At 40.0% G+C, this 25,938-nt stretch overlaps 1 protein-coding gene across 1 annotated transcript in view; it reads left to right on the plus strand.

The window, feature by feature from the left end:
* The window catches only part of LOC140715509 (uncharacterized), a 449,684-nt gene that overhangs the window by 322,455 nt on the left and 101,291 nt on the right, over window positions 1–25,938 (plus strand). Inside the window, exon 15 of the mRNA XM_073027850.1 lies at window positions 3,847–4,078. Coding sequence (XP_072883951.1) covers window positions 3,847–4,078 — 232 coding nt within the window. The remainder of the gene's footprint in view (window positions 1–3,846; window positions 4,079–25,938) is intronic.

Raw genomic sequence — 25,938 nt, forward strand, 5'->3', positions numbered from 1 at the left:
CCAGTCAGCAAGGAGGAGCTGTTATCACTAATTCACATAGATTGTGGTTTTTCGATTAGGAAGTGGAGAATCCAATTGCTGAGAAAGGCACAGAGGCCCAGGTTCTGTAACTTCTCAATCAGGATTGTGTGAATGATGGTATTAAAAGCTGATCTATAGTTGATGAACAGCATCCTGACATAGGTGTTTGTGTTGTCCAGCTGGTCTAAAGTCCTGTGAAGAGCCATTGAGACTGCGTCTGCTATTGACTTATTCTGGCGATAGGCAAATTGCAATGGATCCAGGTCTTTACTGAGGCAGGAGTTTAGTCTAGTCCTGACCAACCTCTCAAAGCATTTGATCACTGTCGATGTGAGTGCTACCGGGCGATAGTCATTAGGCAGCTCACATTATTCTTCTTAGGCAGTGGTATAATTGTTGCCTTTTTGAAGCAAGTGTGAACTTCTGCCCGTAGCAGTGGAAGGTTGAAAATGTCCTTGAATACTCCCGCCAGTTGGTTGGCACAGGTTTGCAGAGCCTTACCAGGTACTCCGTCGGACATTTCACCTTGCAAGGGTTCACTCTCTTTAAAGACAGCCTAACATCGATCTCTGAGACAAAGATCTCAGTGTCATCAGGTACAGCAGGGATCTTCACAGCTGTAGTTGTATTCTCCCTTTCAAAGCGGGCATAGAAGGTGTTGAGTTCATCTGGTAGTGAAGCATCACTGCCATTCATGCTATTGGGTTTCGCTTTGTAGGAAGTCATGTCTTGCAAACCCTGCCAGAGTTGTCGTACATCGATCTCGCCTCCAGCCTCGTTCGAAATTGTCTCTTCGCTCTTGAAATAGCCTTGAATGCCACAGATCTAGCCTTCACCAGATGACATACCTCCTGGTTCATCCACGGCTTTTGGTTTGGGAGTGAACAGTCAGTCTTTGTAGGCACGCACTCATCCACACAGGTTCTAATGAAGTCGGTAACAACTGCAGCATATTCATCCAGGTTCAAAGATGAATCCCTGAATACAGTCCAGTCCACCAATTCAAAGCAGTTCTGTAGGCGCTCCTGCGCTTCCCTTGTCCATACCTTCTTGGTCCTCACATCTGGTGCTGCAGTCTTCAGTCTCTGCCTATACTCAGGCAGTAGAAGTACAGCCGAGTGATCAGACTTCCTGAAGTGAGGGTGTGAAGTGTAGGCATTCTTGATGGTGGTGTAATAATGGTCCAGTGTGTTGTTTCCTCTGGTATTGCAAGTGACCTGTTGATGGTCATTGCTTAGTGATTTTTTTCAGACTGGCCTGGTTTAAATCTCCTAAAACGATGATGAATGTGTTAGGGTGCATTGTTTCATGCACGTTGCTCCCATTGCTCAGATCATCTAAAGCCTGACTGACATTGGCCTGAGGTGAAATGAATACTGCTAACAAAATGATCCTGGAGGACTCCCTTGGTAGGTAAAAAGGACGGCTCTTAACTGCTAGACATTCCAGGTCTGGTGAGCAGAATTGTGACAGCACTGTTATATTTGTGCACCAAGAAGAGCTGATTATGAGGCATACTCCTCCACCTCTGCTTTTGAGAAACTCTATAGATCTATCCTGATGGTGTATAGTAAACCTGTCGATCTGAATTGGTGCATCCGGTGTGGAAGGCGTTAACCAGGAATCTGTGAAACAAAGGATACACACGGTCCTACTGTCCCTCTGATTCAGCACCCTAGCTCTGAGATCATCGATTTTATTCACCAGAGACTGCACGTTTGCAAGCACAATAGTTGGTATTGGGAGTTTAAAACCCCATTTCCTTAAACACACTTGTATCCCTGAGCTGCAACCACGTTTCCTACGAGGAAGCATCCATCCACCATCAGTATCGTTTATGTCTGTTTTAAGCAGCGATAGTTTGTTTAAATGCGTTGAGACATCCTTCTTGACTGTACTGACTTTGGAAGCAGTTGTGCTTTGTAGCTATTAACAGGCTGAAACGAGATTATTTAATTGTATCCATGGATAGGTAGACCCTATCTACCTGTGGTGCCATTTTCATTGAATTATGGATCTATTTTCCCAAATCCCTTTGTACTACCACACTCCTCAATGCTCTGCCATTCATTGTTAAAACCTGCCCTGGTTGGTCCCTTCGAAGTGCAACACCTCGCACTAGTCCACATTAAGTTCCATCTGACATTTTTCAGCCCATTTTTCCAGCTGGTCCAGATCCCATTGCAATTTATGATAGCCTTTCTTGCTGTCCACTACACCCCCAATCTCAGTGTCATCCACAAATATGCTGATCCATTTAACTGCATTATCATCCAGATCATTGTTATAGATGTCCAGCCTCAGCAGACCCAGCACTGATCCTTGTGGCATACCACTAGTCACAGGCCTCCAGTCAGCAAGGCAACCATCTAGTACCACTCTCTGGCTTCTCCCACATAGCCAATGTCTAATCCAATTTACTACCTCATCTCGAGCGATTGAACCTTCTTGACCAACCTCCCATGCGGGACCTTGTTAAATGCCATGCTAAAGTCCTTGAGACAGCATCCACTGCCTTGTCTTCATCAACTTTCCTGGTAACTTCCTCAAAAACTCTATAAGATTAGTTGGACATAACCTACCATGCATGAAGCCACACTGCCTATCCTTAATCAGTCCATGTCTATCCAAACACTTAAATATCCGGTCCCTTGGAATATCTTCCAGTAACTGTCCAACAGTGATGTCAGGCTCACTGGCTTGCTGCAAAGTTTATCCTGGAGCCCATCTGAGTAATTAGTATGGTGTATTTGAAAGTTTTGCAGCATTCCAGGCTGATTTGAAAATTGTTGCCGGAGGGTAAATCTTTCCTTGAGGTAACATTTTAAACAGTTATGCAGACCTCAGGAGATTGAGCATCCAGCAGGCTGGTATAATCTCTCCCGCACCCCCTGCCTATTTCTTAGTAGAAGTTGTTCCTCACAGATTACTGGATGATATTCACATGATGGAATTTGTTAGAATGGTTTATTACTTCCAATTTAAAAACAGTAAATAAAGTCACCATTGTCTTGTGAAAGCTAAAATTTCCAGCCGTAACTTTTACTGAAATGTTGAAATCGCTATTTGTTCTTTGTAAGATTGCACTTTTGGCTACTAATCTACTAGCTAGTGCTTTTAGCTGCCAGTGAAAATATTTTTAATGTCAGTTTTAGCTATACAAGTCAAAATAAAACCTTTGCATACAATAGAGAATTAATCTTCTGATTACAAAGGGGGTCAAATGTAAGACTTAGGTGAATAGTTCTTATCTAATGTTCACACAATAAGTCACAGGCAAGGTGTTCCGTAGAGCAGGAAACAATTTCATCATGTTGGATATTTAGCCCCAAGGCAAACAACATGTTGAGAGGTGCCTTGTGGGAAAGAAGGAGTTAATTAAATTACCATATGTTTCGTTTGAATCCTGTCCTAGGCCTGTCAGGTAACAGGCAACAAGCCTGAACTTGAGGCAGGAAATCAACTGTGCATTAGCTGTGTTTTGTGGGGAGGCACATTACAATGTGCAATTGAGTTGGCAACTCTTTAGAGAATACAGAGATAGTTCCTATAGGTTTTGAAGCATCATTTGAGAGTGTGTTGCCTTGAGAGGTGAGATGTTCTGGTGTTGTGTAATAAGTGAAAAATTATTTTATGATGTTATCTTGGCACTAATTCATTGATTGTTTGATTGACATAAACACACAAATGGATTTTGATCATGTGAATGGTATTGTCTTAATAAAATGTAGCTTTACCAGTATTTCCAATTATTTAAACCTTAAAAGCTAACACCATTTGGCTGATTCATCTTCTTTCTTCTCTCATTTTTTCTCACATCCAAAGGCCAAAGGCAAAATTGCAGACACATGTCCCAATCTGTGACTCAGGAACTGTCGTATTGGGTGAATCAACATCTCTCTGTCAAATTTTGGAAGATTCTGCAAGTGCAGTCTCTGCAGATCAGGGCAAAACTTCAAAAAACAACATCATACAACCACTTACAGCCCCTGGAGCATGTAAACTCCAACCACCGCAGGCAGAGAGCAGCTGGCAGAGGGAGGGGAAAATTGCCCTGGTGAGTAAATCATTGTTAAATAGAAACAACGGATGTTTCAGCAATCAAATCTGCCAAGAAGTAAATAATGATGGGTGAACACCTGTTTTTTTTCACTGAAGAACTCACCTGCCACAGGCACAGTTGACACAAATCATAGCTTAGAAAGTTGACACACTTACAGGACAAGCCTGTCTTTTAAATGGATGAGTAAGGAATGTCTAGAACAAACAGGTCAGTATTGTTATTTCTTTAATATTAATCAGTTTTAAAGCAGTCCACACCTTCAAAATTCATACACTATCCTTACTAATGAATTGATATTTTTTTCCACAAACTATCTTCCATGGAATTGAAAACATGCTTATTGTAGGCCTTGTTTTGTAACATTCAAACTTTGCACCTGAACAATAACTGTATGTTTCAGCAGTCTGTTCAAAGACTTCATAGCCAATTCAAATGCAGGACTCCACACACACCCACATATGTTCCAATTACTGGATAATGATCTGAAGTAGAAATTCAGGTTAACTTTTAGCCTCTCCTTGCCTTGGGACATTGACCCCTGCACTGGTATCCCAAGTTCTTGTATGGCTAAGATCAGTCAACCAAACATGGTTCAGAGAACACCCTGCTATCCTGTGGACTGCGTGTCTTGTTGCTGCCACTGAGGCAACACACTGTTCTGTGAGTGCACTCTTTGAAGATGCTGCATAAGTTTCATGCTAATGATTAAGATTGTGCAATTCTTAAGATTGAGCTAAGACTCCTGTAGTGGTCCCTTGCATTTAAAAAAGGGGATTTATATTGTGTTTGAACTGGCATTTAAGGAAGCATCTTTCTATGAGTTATTTTCTGAGCGCAGTTACTAAAGTCTCAGTGTTTAGGTCACTTGTTTTCTCTGACTTTTTATACTAATTATTTATATTAATGTTCTTTAAACCACACCTGTCTTTGTAGCTCAGTAGGCATTCTTGTGTATGAACTCAATAGTCTCAATGAATAATATCTGCTTTTTAACATTCAGTCTTCCAAATAATAGAGATTTTTATGAACCAAACTCCCAGCATTAAAGCAGTCTTTATTACTTTTTGTAAGATTCATCCCTATGTATAAATAAATGATAAAGTCTGCCATGTTGTATATTGTGTGTTGAAAAGCAACAATGTGCTATATGCTTCTGCACAGGTCTTGAGGCCTCTGATGCTACCAGTTTTGTTCAGCTCCAGTAGCTGGAGTTCAAGGTCAAGATGGATCTTATTTTCCTCAAAAACAATATGCGATGATGTAATTGAAATGTTCGATACTCTAATGAAGTTCTCAGAATTAATTTTAGAAGGTTGTTCAAGAGTGTGAAGAATGCATGTGTCAGGAACAGAATTTAAAATAAATACAATAGGATTAAGTCAGGCTGAACTTCTCTTCAAGACGATTATGTTTTCTATAAAATAGTTACCAGTGATGCCATTGAAACAGACAATGGAAAAGTTTAATAAATAATTTATTAGTTTTTTGTCTTGAGTTAAAATGGATTGAAGGATTTGGAAGGCAATGAGGTGAAGCCAGAGTTAATCAATCAGGGACGGTTGTTGGAACCAAATGTCAACATTTCTCATTGGTAGCTACCGGGTAGTATCGCTTCAGTAGGGGTCTTTGGCATGAATGAGTTCTCTCAACAATTAAACATCTGCCATCAAGCATCGATAAAAAGGGATGGGCAATTACTGTCATCCATATTGATAAACATAAGTAAACCATCCTACCATGTCTTAAAGAGTGACTTCACACATTTAAAGAAATGAGAACAGCTGTTAAGAGAATTGAGAAAAAAATAAAATAAATTGAATGACAGACATATGAAAGTTCAAAGTAAATTTATTATCAAAGTACATATATGTCACCAAATACAAACCTGAGATTAATTTTCTTTTTCTGAAATTTTCATGAAATGAAAAACACAAGGAGCAAAATAGTTTAAGAAAATGTACTGTCCATGAAAGTTCTAATTCTGAGGTGACCTTAGTCTCAATAAGCTATAATGTACGTGGGTTTCTCATCTTGCACAAGTCATTTTGAGGTCAGAACGGGCAACGTAAATTGAAGAGTAACTGGATAATGAAGGATTATAGAGAAAGATATTGAAGTTGATTTAACCGGGATTAATTCTTCTTTAAAGTTTTAATGAGCTCTCCTTTTAATCTTATGTCAAATGCATTGAGTGTATATGCCCAGCAATAAATCAGGAGCAGGTATGATTCATTTACAACACAAATCCTAGCTTGCATCAGAGGATTCTTTTCTAATTGGTTTTCTTATTACTGTTGGTTTTCTAGAGCCTCTGCAGATATGTGGGGGATACTGTTAAATTTTCATTACTTCTTCAGATTGTAAATTATTACTGGGGTCAATACAATCATCTCCTATTTCCAACATCTGGTTATAGTGAAAGCAAATTCAAACTATTGTCCCTTCTTTAGAAAATATCCTTTTGAGTGCCGTTCAGTGCTCAGAGTGAGATAACTTAGGACACTTCGGTAACATAGTGGTAACGCAACACTATTCCAGCTTGGGGCATCTGTGTTTGCAGTTCAATTCTAGCGCCATCTGTAAGGAATCTGTACATTCTCCCTATGGAATACATGCATTTTCTCCGGGTACTCCAGTGCACTCCCACAGCTTAAAGATGTGCTGGTTAGGAGATTGATTGGAAATTGTAAATTGTCCCGTGATTAGGCTAGGGTTAAATTGGGGATTGCTAGGTGGTGTGGCTGAAAGTGCCTATTCTGCACTATATCTCTAAATAAATAAATTTAAACAAGAGAAAATCTGCAGATGCTCTGAAATTGAAGCAACAAGCACAAAATGTTGGAAGAACTCATTCCTGATGAAGGTCTTGGCCTGAAACGTCAACTGTTCAGCCTTTTCCAAAGATGCTGCCTGATCTGCTGACAAAACAGTTACTTTCCCCAAGCAGTAAGGCTGATGAACACCTCCACCCACTAACTCCCTCACAACTTTGTTATTTCCCATTAGTCACCTTGAGGATAGGGCCTCCATCATTCAAACTTGACCATGGATATAGTGTCCTAGCTGTCTAGATATGCAAACCAGGGCAGTACGATATGGAGAGCAAGCTTCTACCCAGGTAGCAAGCTCCCCTCTCCATGCATCTGGTGAACCCAAAGGAATGGTAGAGACCGATACAGTTTGGTACCAACAGCAATGTAGCAGTTACCAGTCAGCATTGAACTCACTGTTGGACTGCCTTAAGAACTCCAGCTCCGGATTTTTCCCTTCAAGTTTACTCCCGAAACCTTCCCCATGAGTGGGTATAGCCGCAAGGCACCGGGGGTTTGAGATCAGAGTTTTCATCCACCTAGATGAGCTGCCAACCACGGCTGATGAGCCCCATGTGCCTGAAGTGAGTGGTTTTAAGGTGCCAAAACTCGGCTTTGCCACTTCTCCAGTCAGTAGAAACAGTTTTGCCAGGCTTAGTAGCTAATCCACATGTGAAGGCCAGGAGCTGGACTTGGTTGTCAGAGGCTATTTGAGTCACACATCATTGGGAGCATTTAATAGGTAGTGGGAGCTTGTCCCCATTACCACCCCTGCCTATAACAGCCTTAACGAATCATCTGTCATCTTATAGATAAATAAATTGATAAATAGATACTTCATTGATTCCAAAGGAAATTACAGTGTCACATTAACATTGCAATTATTAGAAGAGAAGTAGGAGAGAATTTTAGAAATGTAAGTTATCTTAAAAAGTAAGGTGTACCAGATTTACAAGTCAAGATTACAAGATTTAGGAGATTTCCAAGGTCACACTGATAAGATGGTAGTGCAAGAATTACTGTAATATTATACAGTAATGGGTGCACATTCACACGATCCAGATAAGAAGTGATGGTAGTATTGAATGAGGGTTTCCATGATAACAGGGTGTGATAAACAGAGCTTAAACAGAATTCTGGTAAACTGGTTAATAACCAGTCTAACAGGAGGGACTCATCACTTCCCCGGCTATAGGTTGACTCATTATAGAAGCTAATGATCTAGATCATCATGCAGTTGGTGAGAAGTATTGTCCAGAATTGCCAGGATTTTCTGGAGAGACCTTATTCTACCACAGCCTCCAGTATGTCCAGTTTGATTTTGTGTAACTGAGCCAGCTTTTCTAATCAGTTTATTGAGCCTGTTGGCATCACCTGCATTGATGCCATTGTCCCAGCACACCACCACATAGAAGATTGTACTGGTGTCAACAGACTGGTAGAACATGTGAAGGAGAGACCTGCATACTCCAAAGAACCTCAATCTCCTCAGGAAATAGAGGTGACTCTAGCCCTTATTGTACACAGGCTCTGTGTTAGTGTTTCACTCAAGTCCAGGTGCACCCCCAGGTACTTGTAGGTCCTCACCACATCCACATCCTCAGCATCAGTAGGAACAGGGAGCAGTGCAGGCTTGGTCTTCCTAAAGTCCATAATCATCTCCTTTGTCTTACTGATGTTGAGCTGCAGATGATTCAGCTTGCATCACTCAACAAAGTCCCCAACCTGTGCCCTGTATTCATCATCTTGTTATCCTTATGCACAACCTAGTATCACTTTATGAACATACATCAATCCATATGTATAAGCTATCTTATATATTTATATCTATTGTATGTTTTTAAATAATTATTATTATTATTGCATTCTTTATCTTTTATATTTCTTTGTGCTGCATCACATCTGGAGTAACAATTATTTTGTTCTCCTTTACACTTGTGTACAGGAAATGACATTAAACGACCTTGAGTCTTTATTCTGAGAGTCTAGTTTCTACTTTCAGGTAGTTACAGGTAACCTATCCCCAGCACCCCTTAGCCAGCTCTGCTTATGGACTCTTAGAAATATGTACCCTTGCATGCAAATCAAGATCAGGTATTCTGATTTTGATAAAGTGAAGCATTTTCCAGCACAGTTTGGTTGAACCCCTCACTTACACCACTCGTTAGTGAGGATCACTCTAGGTCAAATGACAAAATATTGGACATATTTTCACTTTGCTTCTCTATACCTTGGTAAAGTATACCAGCCAAGCACTTCTGCAAAGTAAGGGATATTTAAAGGGAAGAGAGATGCCAATGCACACCCTGATCGATTTCTGACCTCTGCTTGTCCCAATTCCAAAGAGAAATCAATGGATCAAGATGAGGAAGCCCCAGACAGACAATTTTTGTGTAAGGCAATAAACTTTTCATCTTGTTTTGATCATCCAATGAATTGTAGGAAGCTATTTCTTGCTGTACAGTTATTGAATTGTTTTTTGTTTCTTCTTCCAATCCACTGATTATTAGATGCAACCACTGTATTCAAAAAATTAAACATCTGTAAATCTCCTTTTGATATCAGCTTTTGTTTACTGAATTTTTTGGACATAAAATTCTTGATAAAAAAGCTATGTTTAATTTGAGAATGAATTAATAGCATATATTGTGTGGCCCTATCATTGTTACATAAATAAAATCAGTAGTAACCCTAATATAGGTTCCTGACATATTTAGTAGTTTTCTAGGCCGATAGCTAATTCAAATTGAAATATAAAAATAATTATACATAATGGTACAAACAGAATACCCAATGGAGAAATGTTGAATACTGAATTTATTCCATTTGTGAGGAAGATCTTAATAACTCATCTGTGAATTTTACTCTGGGGAATGATCAATTCCAACAGGCCCCCATTGAGTATCATACATTTATAATGTAACTGCACATTTACATCTGTTTTGAATTTGCAGCTATTTTCAGTAAATGTTTCAAAACGATGTATGGGGTGGGTGCTGGTTTTAGCATAAAACGTTATATCTAGCTTGATTTTTTTTTTTGAAGAATGATTGTCTGTATGGTACTTGGTCCACAGGGTACCATCAGGATATGAAAGAACACACAATAGATTTTAAATCCACTTTGTCAGACTCTGTGTATGACCCCAGTAGAACAGCTGCCTAGACATTTTGGACAACTGGATCTTATATTAAGGAAATTATGTTAAATGGTAAATATCAGCTGCGTCAGATAACAAGCTATTTTTCATTTAACAGGCCAATTGGTGAATAATTGTACAAGAAAGATCTTTTCATACTTGCTTTGACTTTAGATTTAAATAGTATACTTGGCTTGATCCTAAAACTGAGAGAAAAAAGCATTCTAGATATTGAAATTCATTTATCTGATACTGATGGCTAAATACAAACCTTATTTATTTATTGAGATACAGCAGAGAATAGGCCCTTTTGGCCCTTTGAGCCACACTGCCCAGCAGCCCCTGACAACCCTAACCTAATCACAGGACAATTCACAATAATCAATCAACCTGTGAACCGGTATGTCGTTGGACTGTGGGAAGAAACCAGAGCACCCAGAGAAAACCCACGTATTCCATGTGGGGGGGGGGGGGGGGGATGTACAGATGCCTGACAGATGACAGCTGAACTGAACACTGAGCTATAATAGTGTCTTGCTAACAGCTACGATACCATTGTGCCTATGCCTTTCATACTTGCTGATGAAGAGCAGTTGTTAGAATATCTCATCATCAACAACTTTCCCAAATTTATCTCCAGCATGCATATTCATAATTACTTAAGGCATTAAAGGTTTACGAGGTGAAGGCTGGTGAATGGGGTTGAGAAGGAAAATAAATCAGCCATTATCAAATGGCGGAACAGGCTCAATGGGACAAATAGCCTAATTCTGCTATTATTACCATATGGTCTTGTTTTGCCATTGAAATATATTTTCATTTTTAGTAAGAAAACAACTTGCATTCATAAGGCACATTTCATGATCTCAAGATGCCCAACAGCTATTGGATAATTTGAAGCTGAGTGTCTGTTAAAATGTAGGAACCACAACATTTAATTGCTTACAGCATACTCCCACAAGCATTACTAATCTGCCATTATAATATTGATTGAAGCCTGAATACCAGCCTGGATAGCTCTCCGCTCAAAAACGTGTCATGGGATTTAATGAGAACACAAGAGACTGCAGAGGGTGGAACCTGGCGGAAAAAAAAAATTGCTGGAAAAACTCACTGGGTCAGACAGCATCTGTGGGAAATTGACAGTTGGCACTTCAGGTAGAGACCCTTCATCTGTACTGAAGGAGTTGGCCAGGAGGTAGCCAGTATAAGGATGTGAGGATAAGGGATGGGACAAGGGTTGGCCAGTGATAGATCCAGATGACAAGGGACAGAGGCAGGAAGGTGATCAGGGCTAATGGGGAAGGATTGTCGAGCATGGAATCAAATAATGGAGGTGTGGAAGGTGGATATAACTGAAAAGAGCAACCAAAACCACAGTTTAACATCTTTTTTAAAAATAGGCATTTCTAACAGCACAAATCTTCCTCAGTCCTGCATTGGTATGCTCACCTAGAATTTTAATGCTCCAATCTCAGGAGCAAAATATTGACGCAGATTGCTGTCAATCGGGTTACAAAAGACATGATTTAACAAGAGAATATGTGTTCTAACCAAACGGAAGAGAAATTTCTGTCTGATATGGAGAAGCATTTCTTTACATCAGAAGGAACAATATGTCCATGCATGATTCACAAAATGAACTCATGGTGAATCACCAAACCACTTTACAGGGCATTCTGTCAATGCAATGAAGACTGAGCACAACATGAAAAGAATTTCTACCTACTGTGCTTCTGGCAAAAAAAATAATTTTTTCTCAAAAGACCAAACAACATGTGGAATTGACTTTTGTTAGAAGGGTAGAGTAACATAGACAGGTTGGGAAATAGAGGGTAGAGTAACAACAGACAGAGTAGTTTGAGTATCTCAGAAACTGATGATCTCCTGGGATTTTCCCACACAACAATCTTTAGAGTTTACAGAGGAATTGTATGAAAAACAAAAGACATCCAGTGAGCAGCAGTTCTATGGGCAAAACTACCTTATTAATTAGAGAGGTCAGAGGAGAATGTCTAGACTGGTTGAAGGTGACAGTAACTCAAATAACCATGCGTTACTACAGTGGTTTGCAGTAATGAATCTCTGTATGCACAACACATCACGTCCAACCTTGGAGATAGTTGACAGCAGCAGAAGACAACACCTGGTTCCACTCCTGTACATTATAAAGTGGCCACTGAGTGTATTTGCAGCTTACACTGCTACCATGATTCATTGTACAGCCCAGACATCAAGCAGTTCATGCAACATAGACCAAGAATGCATATGTATTTTCACTTGTCTGCAACAAAGCCTATCAATTTGAATTAATTCTTGAAATCTCTCCACATATGTCTCGTACCTTTATTTAATAAAATGCCATTATAAGCAAAGCACTGGAACAAACTCAAACCAAGTATTAACAGTCTTATATTTTTCTTACAAGAACTTAGAATAGACAGTGTGAAATCAATTAATTTTCTCATTCATCATTAGATTCATTAATGGAAAAAAATCCCTCCATCTATTTGAGTGACATGATTTATTTATATTAGTACATTCTGTTAAGATTTAGTTCTCTGTCCAGTCCAGCAATACCAGCAGCACAAACTTCATGACTGGATTATAGAAAGGACAGGTTGAAGCATCAGTGAAATTAAGCAATATGGAAACAATTTTATAGCAGCAATCGAGTTGTAGGGAAAGGGGTTTTTTTTAGCCAGGAGAACTATAGCAGTATTCTTTGACAGTTGAATCTTGGAAACTCAACTCTTCTTTATTGAAAAGCTTATTTATGCCAGGAACATTTTTTTAAATTCCTGAACTTGCCCTACTCCTGTATTGAAGATGTAACATTTTCTTTTGCATTCAGAAAGCCTGATCCCTGTAATAAAGTGGATATTGAGCAGAAACAAGGACTGCTATAGTATATCACTGCTGAATCTGCACATGCTCAAAAGGCTGTTTTTATAACAATTATGATGTTACAACAAAGTAGTTTTGATGTGCATGTAATTTGTTAGTGTTTGTGGTTGTATTATGAAGTATCATCTATCTTCCTATATGAAAATGAACAAGGTTACAAGGAGCTCACTCAAATTCAGATGTGCTAACTCTTTTAAAGTCCAGTCAAAGATAAAATGGACAATTTTTCAAAGGTGACATAATTATTTTTCTCTGTTTTCTTTGATCCTCATTAGAGTTTTAGGATTATTCGTGTCAGTTGTGATGTTGTTCTATTTCCAACAACTGTATTTATGTCATAATGGCTTTCCCAAGGGATATCATCCAAAGCTCCTGGTCAAGTTAATAAAGATTGGATTTTGGATAAGTTGGATGATGTCAGAGGCCCTTGATACCATTATCTGATGCTCTATTAGCCAAAGACTGTAACATACCTATGCTCCGGAAATAATGACTGGTGAAGGTTTCAGGATTTAAAGAAACTCCATGCCAACTATATTTTGGAGATTACAGTGCATTTATTGTAGGATCTGTTTATAATCCAGCCCTCTGTGTGTTTTCTTCCTTCATATGCATTTCCCATTGCATAAACCTGGCTTACGGCGTGTTAAATGGGTTCATTTGGATACCTTCAGGACACATCGAGAACTCTGGAACAATTCAGCCTGAACTGACCTGACCACCACACATAATTGTTAAAGCTCATGTGGGCAGAATTCCTTTCCATTTCAAGGGCCAGGCTGAAGCTGAGGAATTTCCAGAGCCTTTAACTACTGCTCAGAACAGTGTTGGCAATTTAAATGCTTTTTAAATGCTGTTTAATTAGAGGGATGTGTCCTCGATGCTATGTAAATCCTGTGGATCATGGAAATAATATTTCATAAATGCTTGTGCATTTCAGATATTTGCTTTCTGATTCAGCTTTGTTTATTAATCACGTGTACATCAAAGCATACAGTGAAACGCATTGTCTGTGTTTATGACCAACACTAGCCAAGGATGTGCCAGCCAGCTCACGTGTTTATTTTCAAAAGTTTAGAACAGAGATGAGAAGGAATTTCTTTAGCTAGAGTGTGGTGAATCTGTGAAATTCATTGCCACAGATGCTGCAGAGGCCAAGTCATTGTGTATATTTAAAGCGGAGGTCTGTAAGTTCTTGGTTAGTCAGGGCATCAAAGGTTATGGGGAGAAGGCAGGAGAATGGGGTTGGGTGGAGATAATAAATCAGCCGTGATGGAACATATTAAGATTCAATGGGTCAAATGGCCAAATTCAACCTTTATATCTTTAATCTTATGCTCTGCTGGTCTTTATTCAAAAGTTTACATTCTTTAAAAGATTATTTTGAATATGACAAGACAAATCCATTTGGTACTTTTTAGATTTTGTCCATAAAATGTCAGTTTTTAAACCTGTATGTGTTCACTCATACGCTAACATTAGTGTTGCTAATCAGTTGTGATAATCCATTATTTCTATTATTTATTATTTATCGATCTATTATTTTTACCTGAGTGCATGGTTAGAAACATAGAAACCTAGAAAACCTACTGCACAATACAAGCCCTTCGGCCCACAAAGCTGTGCCAAACACGTCCTTACCTTAGAACTACCTAGGCTTACCCATAGCCCTCTATTTTTCTAAGCTCTATGTATCCATCCAGGAGTCTCTTAAAAGACCCTATCACATCCGCCTCCACCACTGCTGCGGGCAGCCCATTCCACGCACTCACCACTCTCTGCGTAAAAAACACCCCTTACATCTCCTCTATACCTATTTTCAAGCACCTTAAAACTCTGCCCTCTCATGCTAGTCATTTCAGCCCTGGGAAAAAGCCTCTGACTATCCACATAATCAATGCCTCTCATTATCTTGTACAACTCTATAAGCTCACATCTCATCCTCCATCCCTCCAAGGAGAAAAGGCCGAGTTCACTCAACCTATTCATGCAGTTACTACTGAGAGCATGGTTTCCTATCAATTTTACAAAGTGTTTGATATGATAGTGCTGATGTGTCATCTTGATGATAGCACAGTAACAATAAATGAACTATCACAACATTGGGCTTACTGTGGTATAAGCCTGCTGGAATAGTGGTGCATGAAACCTGCATGATATGGTACGCTTTGAAAATCTTTGCAAAAATTTGAGGCTATTTTACAATGGTGAAGGGTAATTCAAAAAAGCAGCAGTAATTTTAAACACAAAAAATTCTGCATCTGCTGGAAATAGTAAATAGCTCCTATGCATGCAAATTATTTTTCTTTACACAGAAATAGAAGCTGTTGTGCAACAGGTACAAGCTCAGCCTAAAATGGAGATGTTAATCTTTTCTCAAAGTTCAAAGTAAATTTATTATCAAAATATGTATATGTCACCATGTACTGTACTATCTTGAGATCCATTTTCTTGCAGGTATTTACAGGAAAAAATAGAATACAATAGAATTTATGAAAAGCTATACAGTGCAGAATAGGCCCCTCCAGCCCTTCGAGCTGCCCAGCAACCTTCAATTTAACCCTAGCCTAATCATGAGACAATTTACATTGACCAGTTAACCAATGAACCTGCCAGCCGGTGCTTTGGACGGGGTGGGGGGGGGGGGGGGAACTGGAATGCTGGGGTGGACGTGCAGATTCCTTACAGATGACCCGGAATTGAATTCTGAACTGCAAAGGCGGTAGTAGCATTGCACAAACTGCTGCTGTACTGTGGTGCTGTGGGTACATTTATCTGCTCACTCATGATGTGGCTGTGTCTGGAGTTGTTGGGTTTAACATATTGAGCAAACTAGGCTTATAGTCTCTAAAATTTAAAACAATGGGAGGAAACCACATTGAAACTTTTGAACTTCTTTACAGGGCTTGACAGACTGGGTGCAGGAAAGTATTTAGACCATTAGACATAGAAGCAGAATTAGGCCATTCAGCCCATCAAGTCTCCTTCGCTATTCCATCAAGACTGAGTCCCTTTGTACATCTGATGTTTGAATTTTCTCCCCATTTAGATAATAGTCTGCACTTTTGTTCCTTTTACTAAAGTGCATTATCATACACTTAACAACAATGAATTCCATCTGCCACTACTTTGCCTATGTTTCCAATTTGTCTGACCTTCTGCAATCGCATTGCTTCCTCAGCACTACCTACCCCTCCACCTATCATCATGTTATCTCCAGACTTTGCCACATGGCCATCAATTCCATTATCTAAATCACTGACAAACAATGTGAAAAATAGCACAACCGATACCTGAGGAACACCACCTAATACTGGCAGCCAACCAGAAAAGGCCCCCTTTATTCTCACTTGTTGCCTCCTGCCATTCCACTACCTATGCCAGTGTCTTTTCTGTAATGCCATAGGATTTTATCTTGTTAAGCAGTCTCATGTGTGGCACCTTATCCAAAGCCTTCTGAAACTCCAAGTAAATGACATCCACTACCTCTCCTTTGTCCATCCTCTTATTACTTCCTCAAAGAACTCCAACAGATTTGTCAAGCAAGATTTCGCTTCACAGAGACCACATTGACTTCAGTAGGTTTACAAACACATCCTGAAATTCTTTGACTCATTTTATCATTAGTCTCCAAGTACCCTGATACCTCATCCTTAATAATGGATTCCAACATTTTCCCAACCACTGAGGTTAGGCTAGCTGGCCTATAGCTTCCTGTCTTTTGCTTTCCTCCCTTCTTAAAGAGTGGAGTGATATTTGCAATTTTCCAGTCCTCTGCAACCATGCCAGAATCAAGTGATTCTTGAAAGATCATGACCAATGCATCTGCTATCTCTTCAGCAACCTCATTCAGAACTCTGGGATGTAGTCCATTTGATCCAGGTGACTTATCAGAGGCTTTTTCCCAGGGCTGAAATGGTTGTCACAAGAGGACACAGGTTTAAGGTGCTGGGGAGTAGGTACAGAGGAGATGTCAGGGGTAAGTTTTTTACTCAGAGAGGGGTGAGTGTGAGGAATGGGCTGCTGGCAACGGTGGTGGAGGCAGATACGATAGGGTCTTTTAAGAGACTTTTGGATAGGTACATGGAGCTTAGTAAAATAGAGGGCTATAGGTAAGCCTAGTAATTTCTAGGGTAGGGACATGTTCGGCACAACTTTGTGGGCCAAGGGACCTGTATTGTGCTGTAGGTTTTCTATGTTTCGATCCACCTTAAGTCCTTTCAGTTTGCCTAGCATTTCCTTTTTATTAGCAATGGCACTCACCTCTGCTCCCTGACACTCATGAACCTCTGGCACACTGCTAATGTCCACAGAATCCCCTATCTGTCCCCCTAACTACAAAGTCCCCTATTATTTCTGCCATCCTTTTCAGTTCCCTACCCTTCTGAACCACAGGGCCAGACTCAGTGCCAAAGACATAGCCACTGTTGCTTCCCCCAGGTAGGTCCCCTCCCCCCAGCAGTACTCAAAGTGGAGTACTTATTGTTGAGGAGGGCGGCCAAAGGGGTGCTCTCCACTATCTGACATTCTCCCTTCCCTCTCCTGACAGTCACCCATTTATCAGTTTTCTGTAACTTTGGGGCTTCTACCTCCCTGTAGCTCCTGCCTATCACTGCTTTCAGACAGACAGACAGATATACTTTATTGATCTCGAGGGAAATTGGATTTCGTTACAGCTGCACCAACCAAGAATACTGAAGAAATATAGCAATATAAAACCATAAATAATTAAATAATAAGTTAATCATGCCCAGTGGAAATAAGTCCAGGACCAGCCTATTGGCTCAGGGTGTCTGACAGTCCGAGGGAGGAGTTGTAAGGTTTGATGGCCACAGGTAGGAATGACTTCCTATGATGCTCAGTGTTACATCTCGGTGGAATGAGTCTCTGGCTGAATGTACTCCTGTGCCTAACCAGTACATTATGGAGTGGATGGGAGTCATTGTCCAAGATGGCATGCAACTTGGACAGCATCCTCTTTTCAGACACCACCGTCAGAGAGTCCAGTTCCACCCCACAACATCACTGGCCTTATGAATGAGTTTGTTGATTCTGTTGGTGTCTGCTACCCTCAGCCTGCTGCCCCAGCACACAACAGCAAACATGATAGCACTGGCCACCACAACCTCATAGAACATCCTCAGCATCTTCCGGCAGATGTTAAAGGACCTCAGTCTCCTCAGGAAATAGAGACGGCTCTGACCCTTCTTGTAGACAGCCTCAGTGTTCTTTGACCAGTCCAGTTTATTGTCAATTCGTATCCCCAGGTATTTGTAATCCTCCACCATGTCCACACTGACCCCTTGGATGGAAACAGGGGTCACCGGTGCCTTAGCCCTCCTCAGGTCCACCACCAGCTCCATAGTCTTTTTCACATTAACCTGCAGATGATTCTGCTTGCACCATGTGACAAAGTTTCCCACCGTAGCCCTGTACCCAGCCTCATCTCCCTTGCTGATGCATCCAACTATGGCTGAGTCATCAGAAAACTTCTGAAGATGGCAAGTCTCTGTGCAGTAGCTGAAGTAGTTCACTTTCCCTAACAAGTCAAAGATCATCGAGCTGCAATTCCAGTTCCCTAACACGGTCTCTGAGTAGCTGCATCTTGATGTACCTGGTGCAGATTTGGCCATTGAGGTGTCTGGAGGTTTCCTGGAAATCCCACACCCAGAACAGAACACTGGTGCTGCAGACACCCCCTCTGTTCTTTCAAGAGTTAAATTAAAAAAGTGAGAAATAAACTTACTTTGCCTCTGCCTGTTCTCGCCAAAGCCCGTTGAGCCCAAGCCTTACCATTCTGACTCAGGTCACTACAGTAATGACCGCTCTGCTAGAAGATACCTCTCTTTTATAGAGACTGGGTTTTTCAAGCTCCAGTCTGGAGTGGGAGTGCTTCTGCTGTGTCTGCACTGCTGTCCAATCAAAGTCTCCTGCACATTCGACTTCATACATTAAAACAAAATGGGAGAAGGAAGGAGGGATAATTATATATCTGAGGAAGAATGGACAACAGTATGGAGATATCAATGGGAGTGTACCAATTCACAGAAATGGAGGGAGTTTGGATGGAAAAACTTGATAAGATATTTTATTACACCCTCTCAGAAATCCCATTATAATAGTAACCTCCCTGTTTGCTGGAGAAATTGTGGAAATCAAAATGCAAATCATTATTGTATTTTTTGGGACTGCCCTGTAATCAAAAACTATTGAGGGGGATACATAATGCCCTACAAGACATCTTTAAATGTGAAATACCCTTGGAGAATAAGACCATATATTTTGGATATATACCTCAAGAATGGTTGAAAAGAGATAAATATTTAGTGAATATACTGTTGGTGGCTGGTAAAAAGACTCTTACTAGGATATGGTTATCACAGGAGAGCCCAACTTTAAATATGTGGATGGAAATTACAATGGACATTTACAAAATGGAGAAGATAACAGCATCTGTTAATCATAAGCTGGAACAATTTGATTCATACTGGGGAAAATGGTTTAACTACGTAATGCCTCATAGGCCTGATTTTATTCTCACAAATCAATGAATCTGTTGTAAAAAAAAAATCACTCCCTACTTGTACATAGTTCTTTCCTTTTGCTTGTTTTTTCTTTCCACTCTTTTCTATAAGTGTATACCCTAGATAAATACTTCGTGGAGATTTTGTGATATATATGATTATATGATGTATATGTACAATGTCTGAAATACATCTTATGGAAATGTTTGTTTGATGAACTTCAATAAAAAAATAAATCACAGAAAACTGGCAGCTCTGCTCCGGAAATGCATGGGAACACTTCTACTGTGTTTACCGGCTGAGCAGAGCAGAGCAGAAGATAGCTTTTTGGATATTAAGTGAATCTTGGGGTCCAAGGCCATAGCTCCCTGAAAGTGGCTACACATGTTGACAGGGTGGTTTAGAAGCCATACAACCTGTTTGTCTTTATTATCAAGGTATTGAGTGCAAAAGTCAGGAAGTTATGTTGCAGCTTTATAAAACTCTAGTTTGGCCACATATGGAGTATTGCATACAGTTCTGGTCACCCCAGCTTAGGAAGGATGTCGAGGCTTTGGAAAAGGTACAGAAGAGCTTCAGCAGGATGCTGCCTGGATTAAAGGCCACGTGCTATAATGAGCGGTTGGACAAACCTGGGTTGTTTTCTCTGGAGCTGTGGAGGCTGAGGGGAAATCTGAGAGAGTTTATAAGATCATCAGTGACATAACTAGAGTAGACAGACAATATTTTTCCCCAAGGTTGAAATGGCTAATACCAGAGGGCATGCATTGAATGTAAGAGGAGGTAAATTCAAAGGGGATGCGAGGGGCAAGGTTTTTACAGAGTGTTGGATGAGGCATTTGTGGCAAATGCACTGCCTGGAGTGGTGGTGGAAGCAAATGCATTAGGGATCTTTAAGGGATGTTTAGATAGGCACATGAATGTGAGAAAAATGGAAGGAAGGATATGTACATTGTTGAGACAGAAGGGATTAGTTTAGTTGGTCATTTGATTACAAGTTTAATTAGTTCGACACAATGTTGTGGACAGAAGCCTGTTCCTCTGCTGTGCTGTTTAAGGTTCCATCTTCTGTGAATCAGTAAGCGTAGGATTAGTGCAGGAAAATCTTGTTGGAATAGAAGATAAGCCATGTCTTTTGTCTGACCTATTTAACAGTTTTTGATAGTTTTAACTTTTTAAAAAGTTTAATTGGTGTTTAATAGTTTTCAAATATTTTTGCATATATTTGAATGTCAACATGCAACCATATCTTGATACTCAGAACCAGTGGGAGTTGTATAATAAAAAGACATGAACAATAGGAATTAGAGGAAGTTATTTGTCTCTGTGATCATGGCTGGTCAATTATTTCAGTGGCACTTTCCTGCGTTCATCCTAAATCCCTTAATATATTAAAAACTCTATCACTCTCTGCTTTGAATATACTCAACAACTGGACCTCCACAGTGCTCTTGGGCAGTTAATTCTAAACAGGAGTGACCACTCATTTTGAGATGACTGATGGTTGTAGGCACTTCAGTTAAGGGAGACATCAACTCCCTGTCCACCCAGTCAAGCATCTTGTGAATTCCACACATTCCAATGAGATCTACTCTCATTTTCTCAAACCCAAGGGAGGACAGACTCCTTGAAATGATGACCCCTCCATTCCAGAATTCAGATTTGGAGATCCAGATCTAAATAAGAGTGTGGTCTCACAGGGGCCCTCCATATAACTGGAGCAAGATGTCTCTTTCACTCAAAGCCTGCTACAATAAAGAGCAGCATACTAATTGCTTGCTGAACTTGTATGTGAACTTTCAGTGATTCATGTGTTATGATTCCTAGGTTCCTCTGAATACCAAATAAACTTTATTGGCTGTCAAAAATTACTGCAGCTGTTTTAAGCTAGTATTTGTTCTGGTCCACCCATGTGACAACATATAATGTCACATGAGACCGTACCTCCAAATAGATCTCCATCATTTACAACTGCAGTGGGATAACAGCAAGTCAACATCCGAGTATTTGCAAAAGGTTAGTCTGTACACCATCACTTTACAGGGCCAGTGATCACCGATTATGGTTCAATTCCCGTTACTGCCTATAAGGAGTTTGTATGTTATAGAGTCATCGAAAAGTCCAGCACAGAGACAGGCCTTTCAACCCATCTAATCTGTACCAAACCATTTTAACTGCCTACTCCTATTGACCTGCACCAGGACAATAGCCCTCCATACCCCTACCTTAAACTCCATGTACCTTAAACTTCTCTTAAATGCTGAAATTAAGCTCGCATGCACCACTTATGCTGGCAGTTCATTCTACACTCTCACAACCCTCTGAGTGAAGAAATTTTCCCTCATGTTCCCTTTAAACTTTTCACCTTTCACTCTTAACCAAGTCTTCTGGTTGTAGTCTCACCCAACCTCACTGGAAAAAGTCTGCTTGCATTTACAAATCTATTCCCCTCATAATTTTGTATACCTCTATCAAATGACTTCTTAATCTGCTATGTTATAAGAAATAAAGTCCTAACCTATTCAATCTTTCCTTATAACTTGTTTTTTCCAGACCCGGCAACATCCTTATAAATTTTCTCTGTACTCTTTCAACCTTATTTCCATCTTTCCTGTAGGTAGGTGACCAAAACTGCACACAATACTCCAAATTAGGCCTTGATTACTTAGACCAAATAACTTTGATTTATGAAGGCGAATGTGCCAAAAGCTTTCATTATGGCCCTATCTATCTGTGACACCACTTCAATTCATTATGAACCTGTATTCCCAGATCCCTTTGTTCTACAGTACCCTACTGTTCACTGTGGAATACCTACACTGGGGTCCTACCGAAATGCAAAACCTCGCGCTTGTCTGCATTAAATTCCATCTGCTACTTTTCAGCCCACTTTTCCAGCTGGACCAGATCCACTGCAAGCCATGATAGTCTTTCTCGCTGTCCACAGCACCCCTATCTTGCAAATTTGCTGATCCAATTAACCACATTATCATCCAGATTGTTAATATAGATAAGCAACAACAATGGACCCATTACTGACTCTCGTGGCACTCCACTAGCCACAGCCTCTAGTCAGAGAGGCAGCTATCTACTTCCACTCTCTGGTTTCTCCCTCAAAGGCAAAGTCTGATCCAGTTTACTACTTCCTTTTGCTAAAATCCATCTGGACAACATCCACTGACTTGCCTTCATCCACTTTCCTGGCAAATTCCTAGAAAAACTCTATAAGATTAGTTAGGCATGACCTACCATGGATGAAGCCATGCTGACAATCCTTAATCAGTTCATGTCTATCCAAATACTCATATATCCAGTCCCTTAGAATACCTTCCAATAACTTTCCCACTGCTGATGTCAGGCTCACTGGCCTTTAATTCCATGGTTTATTTTTAGACAGTTTGTTAAACAGCAGAACAACATTAACTATCCTCTTATCCTCTGTTGCTAAAGATGATTTAAATATCTCTGCCAAGAGCCCTGCAATTTCTGTACTTGCCTCCCACAGGGTCCCAGGGAACCCCACTTTGTCAGGCCATCGTGATTTATCCACCCTCAAGACAGGAAACACCTCCTCCTCTGTAACCTGTATAAGGTCCATGAAGTTGATGCTGCTTTGCCTCACTTCTATAGACTCTGTGTCCTCTCATGAATAAATACAGATGCAAAAAATCTCCCTGCGACCACGTGGGTTTCCTCTGAATGTTCTGATTTCCTCACACATATGGTTAGGGTTAGTGAGTTGTGAGCATGCTACATTGGTATCGGACCTTGGCGACGGGTTGCCCAGCACAATCTTTGCTGATTTGTTTTGATGTAAAGACGCATTTCACTGCATGTTTTGATGCAGATATAACAATTAATACTCGTCTTTATCCTTTGCCTTAGTAGTTCAGAAATTTACATAGTTTTGAATGTGTTTGGGAATTCCCTATCTGTTATGTTTTGTAACTTCAAAACGTTAAACTAATTCAAACAAGGACATGGTAGTCCAAAATTCAGGTCTAACTGAGATTCACTTTAAGCAAGGTGCACAAGTATCACATGGCAGCGTGATGACATATACAATTTACATATTTATACAAATAACCCATTGTGAATTATTTAAATGCTTAATCAAACAATATACAGTATATATACATATATATATACATACACAAAATTACTCAAATATTGCTAAAATATTAAATACATAACACTCCTCCCTGCTTATCTATAAACTCCAATAGACAATAGGTGGAGGAGTAGGCCATTCGGCCCTTTGAGCCAGCACTGCCATTCAATGTGATCATGGCTGATTATCCACAATCAGTACCCCGTTCCTGCCTTCTCCCCATGTCCCTTGACTCTGCTATCTTTAATAGCTCTATCTAACTCTTTCTTGAAAGCATCCAGAGAATTGGCCTCCACTGCCTTCTGAGGCAGAGCATTCCATAGATCCACAACTCTCTGGGTTAAAAAGTTTTTCCTCAACTCTGTTCTAAATGGCCTACCCCTTATTCTTAAACTGTGGCGTCTGGTTCTGGACTCTCCCAACATCGGGAACATTTTTCCTGCCTCTAGCGTGTCCAATCCCTTAATAATCTTATATGTTTCAATCAGATCCCCTCTCATCCTTCTAAATTCCAGTGTATACAAGCCCATTCGCTCCAATCTTTCAACATTTGACAGTCCTGCCATCCCGGGAATTAACCTTGTGAACCTACACTGCACTCCCTCAATAGCAAGAATGTCCTTCCTCAAATTTGGAGACCAAAACTGAACACAATACTCCAGGTGTGGTCTCACTAGGGCCCTGTACAACTGCAGAAGGACCTCTTTGCTCCTATACTCAACTACCCTTGTTATGAAGGCCAACATGCCATTAGCTTTCTTCACTGCCTGCTGTACCTGCATGCTTGCTTTCATTGACTGATGTACAAGAACACTTAGATCACGTTGTACAAACGTTTGTACTTCCCCTTTTCCTAACTGGACACCATTCAGATAGTAATCTGCCTTCCTGTTCTTGCCACCAAAGTGGATAACCTCACATTTATCCACATTAAACTGCATCTGCCAACCTGTCCAAGTCACCCTGCATTCTCCTAACATCCTCCTCATATTTCACACTACTACCCAGCTTTGTGTCATCTGCAAATTTGGTAATGTTACTTTTAATCCCTTCATCTAAATCATTAATGTATATTGTAAATAGCTGCGGACCCAGCACCGAGTCTTGCAGTACCCCACCAGTCACTGCCTGCCATTCTGAAAGGGACCCGTTAATCCCTACTCTTTGTTTCCTGTCTGCCAACCAATTTTCTATCCATGTGAATACCCTACCCCCAGTACCATGTGCTTTAATTTTGCCCACTAATCTCCTATGTGGGACCTTATCAAAGGCTTTCTCAAAGTCCAGGTACACTACATCCACTGGCTCTCCCTTATCCACTTTCATAGTTACATCCTCAAAAAATTCCAGAAGATTAGTCAAGCATGATTTTCCCTTCATAAATCCATGCTGACTCAGACTGATCCTTCTACTGCTATCCAAATGTGCCGTAATTTCCTCTTTTATAATTGAGTCCAGCATCTTCCCCACCACTGATGTCAGGCTAACTGGTTTATAATTCACTGTTTTCTCTCTCCCTCCTTTCTTTTTTGTAATTTATTTTTTTATTGAAGTTCATCATCAAACAAACATTTCCATAAGATGTATTTCAGACATTATACATATATATCATATAATCATATATATCACAAATCTCCACAATTTATTTCTTTGGTTGTAGGTCAAAATCAACAGATAAATATATAGGTGCATGGTCACTTACATCTATTGTCCCAATTCCACATATGTTTATTTTGTCTTTGTCTTTTCCAAATGTTATGAAATAGTCTATTCTTGTATATACAGAATGGGGAGCAGAATAATGAGTGTAATCCCTTCTGTCAGGAAAAAGGTCCCTCCATGTATCAATTAAACCAACATCCTCAAAAAGTGTATTAACTTTCTTATGTAAATATTTTGTTTCATAGGTTTTTCTATTGGAAGATTCTAAGTTTGGTTGTAATTGTAAATTTAAGCCTCCCCCACATATCAGGAGACCTTCTGTTTCTGTTACCATAATATCAGTAATTTTCTGAAAGAAACCAATATCACTTCCCAGGGGTGCATATATATTCAATAGAGTAAATGAATTTCCATCTATATTCCCCCTTACCAGAATATATCTGCCCTCTTTATCTCCCATTTCGAATACTTTTTCAAAATTTAGCTTACATGAGATAAGAATAGCAACTCCTCTCCTATGTCCTGATTTATATGAGGAGAAAAACAGATTAATGAAGCCCATTCTCTTTAGTTTTTTATGCTCATTATCACTTAAATGAGTTTCCTGTAAATATACTACATGGGCTTGTTCTTTTTTCATTTTGGATAAAATTCTCTTATGTTTGATTGGATTTAATAGCCCATTGACATTAAAAGAAATG

Source organism: Hemitrygon akajei, chromosome 23, assembly GCF_048418815.1.
Source record: "Hemitrygon akajei chromosome 23, sHemAka1.3, whole genome shotgun sequence".
NCBI lineage: Eukaryota > Metazoa > Chordata > Chondrichthyes > Myliobatiformes > Dasyatidae > Hemitrygon > Hemitrygon akajei.